General features: G+C 47.9%; 1 protein-coding gene across 1 annotated transcript in view; it reads left to right on the plus strand.

Moving 5' to 3' along the window:
• LOC116852144 (dynein heavy chain 12, axonemal) overlaps nt 1-7647 on the plus strand; it is a 38283-nt gene that overhangs the window by 20300 nt on the left and 10336 nt on the right. Inside the window, exons 15-21 of the mRNA XM_032832197.1 lie at nt 143-260; nt 509-742; nt 805-1073; nt 1659-1938; nt 2891-6396; nt 6482-6768; nt 7022-7275. Coding sequence (XP_032688088.1) covers nt 143-260; nt 509-742; nt 805-1073; nt 1659-1938; nt 2891-6396; nt 6482-6768; nt 7022-7275 — 4948 coding nt within the window. The remainder of the gene's footprint in view (nt 1-142; nt 261-508; nt 743-804; nt 1074-1658; nt 1939-2890; nt 6397-6481; nt 6769-7021; nt 7276-7647) is intronic.

The following is a 7647-nucleotide window of genomic DNA, read 5'->3' on the forward strand; positions in this document are numbered from 1 at the left end:
CTATCAATGGCCGTGAAAGCTTCAAATCTAGTATATATATATATATATATATATATATATATATATATATATATATATAATATTAAAATATAATATTATTATACATTATTCTACTTAATATAAAAATGTTATTATCTTGCAGTTTCGACGAAGATCTGGAAATTTATTGTATGTTTAGCGACGATAAAGAGGAAGTGCCGATGCAGGAAGTTATCTCGACAGCTGCGGCGCGCGGATGCGTTGAACGATGGCTCCTTCAAGTAATTTCCCTTGATTTTATATATTTTTTTTCAGTTCCGTCACACAGAAAAGTTCATCACAGTTTATCACAGAAAAGTAACAAGACTGACCTTCCGAAATTTCGAAATCTTAGCGAATTGCACGCAAATTTCGATGTGCTGGCAAAATCTCGAGAGTTTCGCATTGAATCTCAATTACACAATGTTAATATATAAATTAATTCTTTTGTTAATTTTTGAAACTCTTAATGCTTCACATACACACACAGGTTGAAAAGGAAATGGTGACGTCGGTGAGAGAAGAGATTTATTTGAGCTACTTGGAGTACGAGAAGAAGGAACGAGTAGAGTGGGTCCTCTTGTGGCCCGGCATGGTCATCCTATGCGTCGCGCAGATTTACTGGAGTCTCGACGTACAAAGCTGCCTGGTCGGTCGCACGAGCTACGCGATGGAGTCGCTCTACGAGAAGCTGAGAAACCAGATCCTGAAGCTGGTCAATCTGGTGAGAGGTTTGTAACGTAATACAGCGCGAGAACCGTCGTTGCTCCCGTGAAGTTTCATCAGGGAAATGGATTTCGGCCGGCAGGACGACTTTCCAAGCAAAATCGAACGACATTGAACGCTCTGATCACCATCGACGTTCACGCGATGGACGTTGTGAAGTCCCTCATCGAGAAACAGATCGTCAACGAGATGGACTTCGAGTGGCTGTCGCAACTTCGTTATTACTGGGAGGACAACGTCTACGTTAGAATCATCTATTCGACGGTCAGATACGCGTACGAGTACCTCGGCAATTGCCCGCGACTCGTCATTACGCCGTTGACCGACAGGTACGTATCCCACGATGGACAGCATGATGATCCTTCATCGATGACAAGACTGTGAAAAAAACGAAGTAAGTCAGAAACGAGGAATAGAATTTTTTCGCATTGAATTGACAGTCAAATTTAAACGTCACGTAATTAACGATTTTACTCTGTGCTTTGAGATTGCGCAACGATAAGCAACGAATGAGAGTGACACCTACGATGACACTCGCACCGTCGATCAATAGATTTGTTTCAACAAACAGCCGAATAAAAATACGGCTTTTACTTAAAAAAATAAACGTGATATATTTTACAAAGAAATCTCTCGACCATTATTGTCTAGTTTTTTTTAATAGAATAGAATATTTTTTATACTTACATGTTATCGTTATTATTACTTATATTTTGGTGATTTAAAAATAGTTAAAAACGTGGCAAAGATATCGATTTGTCAACTTACAAGAGAAAACATTTACTTCACATATTTAACTCATTGTTAACCATCACTCTGCCAATTTAACAGTAGTTATCATCGATAACGGATCACCGTGTGCTAATAAACGCCAAAGGTAATATCGACACTGATCGCAATGTCGTTTCCGAAAGGTGTTACCGCACGTTGATCGGCGCGTACTCGTTGCACTTGAATGGCGCACCTGAAGGGCCGGCTGGTACCGGCAAGACTGAAACAACGAAGGACCTGAGTCGAGCCATCGCCGTCCAGTGCGTAGTCTTTAATTGTTCCGAGGGGCTCGATTACAAAAATATGGGCAAGTTCTTCAAGGGTCTGGCGAGTTGCGGCGCATGGTCCTGCTTCGACGAGTTCAATCGTATCGAGCTGGAGGTTCTGTCGGTCGTAGCGCAACAAATTTTGTGCATAATACAGGTAGTTGAACTACAATAACTTCTCAAGATCATAGAAGGAGGAGGGCATACTAGGTGGCGGCGGGCCGCCGTGCGTTCGAGATCTGCGTATCTTTTTCGTTCCAGAAAGAGAAAAATATCGAGAGCGCGGTCTTGCTAGGCCGGGACTCGAACCCGGGTCTTTCGCTTGCCGGCCGACTGCTCTAAACCACTGAGCTACCTGACGCTCCACGCTCACGACACTCTCCTCTTCCTAGATAACGCTCAGAGATGCCGTTCGGAAGCGACATCTCTGGCGCGATCCCGAGCGCACGGCGACTACAGAGAGAAACAATGTTACTGTACCAAATGGTACAGCTGTCAGTCTCTCAAAGTCAAAGGTTGCTATCCTTTAAGGCTCCTGGGGAGTCGCATCATCCATCTCTTTTTAATGACGTCAGAAGCGAGAAAACGCATGCTAAAAATTCCTGCAAAATACGTCGAGATAAACAGATATATCCACAAAACGACATTTGCGATCGATTAAGTACACCTCTAAAATACTCCGTACACTTTCCTTTTGTTCTAAAAATCAATAGATAATCGGAAAATTAATATGACAAGATAATGAGGAAATTAGGTTAGAAAAGACGATTGCACGTCACATTTATTTTATAATTATCTGTTGATTGTTAGAACAAAAGGAAAGTGTACGGAGTATTTTAGAGGTGTACTTAATCGATCGCAAATGTCGTTTTGTGGATATATCTGTTTATCTCGACGTATTTTGCAGGAATTTTTAGCATGCGTTTTCTCGCTTCTGACGTCATTAAAAAGAGATGGATGATGCGACTCCCCAGGAGCCTTAAGACCTGCTGTCCATGTATGCCCGTCTCCACCGTTGCCCCTCGATTCATGATTTACTTTTGTAAATGAATCGAGATCACATCTTTAAACGCATGCAACGTTCTCTAAGAAAATACACGCATACATAGGCGGTACGTGCCGGTTTGGAGACGTTTATCTTCGAAGGCACCGAATTGAAGCTGAATCCAGCGGTTTACGTGTGCATCACGATGAACCCGGGTTACGCCGGTCGGTCAGAGTTACCGGATAACTTGAAGGTCCTATTTCGTACAGTCGCCATGATGGTGCCGGATTACGCGATGATCGCCGAGATCTTCTTGTATTCGTCAGGCTTCGGCACCGGTCGTGACCTCTCCACGAAAATTGTCACCACGTACAAGTTGTGCTCAGAACAGTTGTCGTCGCAGTCGCACTACGACTATGGTATGCGAGCCGTCAAGACCGTTCTGTCGGCAGCGCAGAATCTGAAGCTCAAGCATCCTGATGACGACGAGGCGGTGCTGCTGCTGCGCTCGCTGATCGACGTGAACCTGCCCAAGTTCCTCGCACACGATGTACCGCTCTTTCAAGGCATCGTATCCGACCTGTTCCCGGGACTGTCAGTACCCGCGCCTAGTTACGACGCGCTACTCGCCGCGGTGAACGACGTTGCCCATCAGCGGAATCTCCGTGCGGCGAACGTGTTCCTGCTGAAGGTTGTGCAGACCTACGAGATGATGATGGTGCGCCACGGCTTCATGTTAGTCGGCGAGCCGTTTGGCGGCAAGACCTCCGTTCTGCACACCTTGGCGGACGCGCTCACGCTCATGCATGAGCGCGGCGACGAGAACGGCGCGATCACTACGTACTTTGTGCTGAATCCCAAGGCCATCACGTTGGGTCAGTTGTACGGTTACTTTGACCCGGTGTCGTTTGAGTGGAGCGACGGGATATGCGCGCAAGTGTTCCGCCGCTTCTCCAGCGAGGACACGCCCGATCGCAAGTGGATCGTCTTTGACGGGCCGGTGGACGCTGTGTGGATCGAGAGTCTGAACACGGTACTCGACGACAACCGTAAGCTCTGCCTCACATCGGGTGAGGTGATGCGTATGAGCGACACCATGTCCATGATCTTCGAAACGATGGACTTGGTGCACGCGTCGCCCGCCACGGTCTCTCGTTGCGGGATGATTTACGTCGAGCCACGTGCTCTCGGCTGGGAGCCTTTCCTCGAGTCCTGGATTATCGGATTGAATCCTGAATGGGCGGCCGAGAATACAATGATCGAGGAACTCTTCCGTTGGCTGATGAGACCGTGCTTGGAGTTTATTCGCAAGGAGTGTCGAGTGACCGTGGACGCCGGGGAAATCCACCGAGTGGTGTCGACTATGTCGTTCTTTGAATTGCTCATTGAGGACGCCGTGAGGCAAAGTCCCGGTGCGTACGACCAGCACCTTCCAGCCTGGTCCCAAGCCGCCATGATCGTCTCCATGGTGTGGGGTGCGGCCGGCACGTTGGATCGGGAGTCGCGAGGCAAATTCAACGCGTTCTACCTGAGCCTCTGGAGAAACGAGAACCCGCAGTTACCTGCGCCTGACTGTGTGACTGCAGATCCGATTTCTCTGCCGGGCGAGGAGCCGATTCACGATCAGTACTACAACTTTCGCGGCAGAGGGGCGTGGCGACGGTACTCCGAAGCTGCCAAAGCGCAACAGTTCCCGGAAACCGAGAGTATCTCGCGCACCATTATCCCTACGATCGACACGGTGAAGTATCAGAGCGTGATGGCGATGCACATCAGGCATCACCGGTGCTTTCTACTGTACGGCGACACTGGCACTGGTAAAAGCATCTATGTGAAGGACATGTTGACCAACAAGCTGGACGAGGAGAAGTACTTGCCGAACCTTATCACGTTCGCGCCGAGGATCACTGCGGCGCAGACACAGGAGCTGGTGTTGGTGAAACTGCACAAGAGACGAGGAGGGACTCACTTTGGCCCACCGCTCGGCATTCGCTGCGTCGTTTTCGTGGACGAGGTGAACGCGCCAACGAAGGAGATATACGGCGCGCAACCGCCGATCGAGTTATTGCGTCAGTTCCTGGATCACGGAGTCTGGTTCGACTTGAAGAAGCCGGACCCTATCACCGTGTTAGACACGATGCTCGTGTGCGCGATGGCACCGCCCGGTGGTAGGAGACAGGAGATCTATAGACGTTTTCTGCGTCACTTCAACATGTTCACCATCTGCGACTTCACGCGCGACACCCTCTTTCGGATCTTCACGAATCTGGCGTTCGTGGGATTGAAGCAAAACGGCTTTACCGCCGGTGTGTTGCCGATCATCAACGACATGGTGAACGCCACAACGCGCGTCTATAACCACGCGATGGAGCATCTACGTCCGACGCCACTCAAACCGCACTATCTTTTCAACCTACGTGACTTCGCACGTGTCATCACCGGCTGCACCTTGCTAAGGAAGGAATCCGCGGAGACTGGCAAGAAGGTCTTCTGCAAACTGTGGGTGCACGAGGTGCTGAGAGTGTTCGGCGACCGGCTGATCGACCAGCCAGATCGACGTTGGCTATTCCAAGAGATCAAAACGACCGTGGAAAGTGTTCTGAAGGAGCGTTTTGACACGCTGCTGGACCACTTGCCCAAGTACAATGACCAGATCACGGAGGAAAGTCTCAATGACCTAATCTTCGCCAATTTTATGGACCCAGAGGCGACGATGGAGGACCGACTTTACGAGGAGATACCGTCGCTGGAAGAATACCAACGATCAGGCCTCGTGTTCCTGCAGGAATATAACGATACTCATCGCGACAAGATCGACATCACGCTGTTCCATTACGCGCTGCAGCATCTCGCCAGGATCTACCGTGTGCTAACCATCCCGTGCGGCAACCTGCTGATGGTTGGTACCGGCGGATCAGGTAGGCAGAGCTTGACAAAGCTTTCCTCCGCCATAGCTGGCTACGATCTACGTCAGCCGGAGATCACTGGCACATACGGCATGCAGGAGTGGCGGGAGGACGTGAAATGGGCGCTGAAGAACTCCGGCGGAGTCGGCAAGGACCTCGTGTTCCTGCTGACCGAGGAGCAGATCCGCGACGACGCGTTCCTCGACGACGTGGACAGTTTGCTGAACGACGGCGAGGTGCCGAATATCTTCAACGTTGAGGAACGGCAAGAGATTATCGAGATGACGCGACTCGCCGCGCAGGGCGGCGATCGCAACCTCGACATTTCCGTGTTGAGCGTGCTGGCGTTCTTCGTCAGCCGTTGCCGTGAGAAGTTGCACATCATGCTGTGTTTCAGTCCGATTGGCGACGCCTTTCGGATTCGTCTAAGAATGCATCCCGGTCTGGTGAATTGCTGCACCATCGACTGGTTCGACGCTTGGCCGGAGGATGCACTCGAGCAGGTAGCACGACGTACTCTCGTCGACCTCGAGCTCGCTGAGAACGTCAAAGACGAATCCGTGGCGGCCTGCAAGTTCTTCCACGGTTGCGCGAAGGACGTGAGCGTCAGGTTCTATCAGCTCACCGGCAAGAAAACCTACGTAACTACCGCCTCGTTCCTCGATCTCATGCGAATGTTCGCCGATCTGACGACGGAGAAACGACGGGAGATCGCTCAAACCAGGTAACTATCGACGATATCAGTATACAATACAACATTTCCAGAACAAAATTAATTCATTATTCGAATCTTGTTTGTTTTGTTATAGAGAACGGTACATAAACGGCCTGGACAAGCTGAAATTCGCGGCCGAGCAGATCACTCAAATGCGCATCACGCTGACGGAGCTCAGGCCACAACTCGAGGCGTCAGCCAAGGAAACAGCGGAGACGATGCAGCAGATCGAGAAGGAGGACGCGAGTGTGAAGCAAGCGACGATTCTGGTGAAGAAGGACGAGAACGTGGCTAAAGCGCAAGCCGAAGTCGCCATGCAGTTGAAGAAGGAATGTGAAGCCGACTTAGCTCAGGCTTTGCCGGCTTTGAACGAAGCCATAGGTATCATTTTCTTATTTTTTTATCGTGTACTTCGTTTTCTTTTTTATTCATCCTCTTGCTCTTATAATTTTCTCTTTCCTCCATCTTTGATTCCGTAATACTAAGATAATTTGCAAATTCAAGATCTTATCTTTAAATAAGCGATTGTTAATAATATTATTAACTTTGGGATTAATTATTACTCGCTTTTACGTAGCGTACTTTTTTTATTTTTAGCAAAATATTCTGGATTAATAATTATTGTAAATCACAGCTGCGCTCGACACCTTAAAGCCGGCGGATATTGCCGTGGTGAAAACTATGAAGAGTCCTCCAGAGGTCATTAAGCTGGTTATGGCCGCCGTGTGTGTGATGCTGAACGTACCGCCAATCAGGAAGGATGATCCAGTCACTGGTGCTAAAATTCTCGATTATTGGACGCCCAGCAAACGTATACTCGGCGATATAAAGTTTCTGGATAGTCTGCGGCAATACGACAAGGACAATATCCCGGACCTCATAATACAAGTGAACACGCAGGCGACTTAAGTCCATTAGAAATTTTCCCAAATATAATATATAAATATTTATGAACTCAATTATATAAATTTTCATAAATATATAATTGTATAAACCCAGCAAACACAGATATAGTATAACAGTTACATTGCCGTAATGAAACGGAATGTAACATGCAATATAACATGTATGTAGTAGGTTATATAGATGTTCGTTGTAATTTCCTACTCACATATGTTACAGTTATATAACGTGAGTATAACATAAAAGTAACATGTGACTAAAAAGTTATATAAAAGTTATATGTTATTTGTTAGCAAATTAACACATATATTTTTTTGTTGAATTCCAACGATTTATTCATTAGTACGGTTCAGATAA

This window comes from Odontomachus brunneus, unplaced genomic scaffold (genome assembly GCF_010583005.1).
Source record: "Odontomachus brunneus isolate Ranch 3 - 2012 unplaced genomic scaffold, Obru_v1 Obru_scaffold_203, whole genome shotgun sequence".
Lineage (NCBI taxonomy): Eukaryota > Metazoa > Arthropoda > Insecta > Hymenoptera > Formicidae > Odontomachus > Odontomachus brunneus.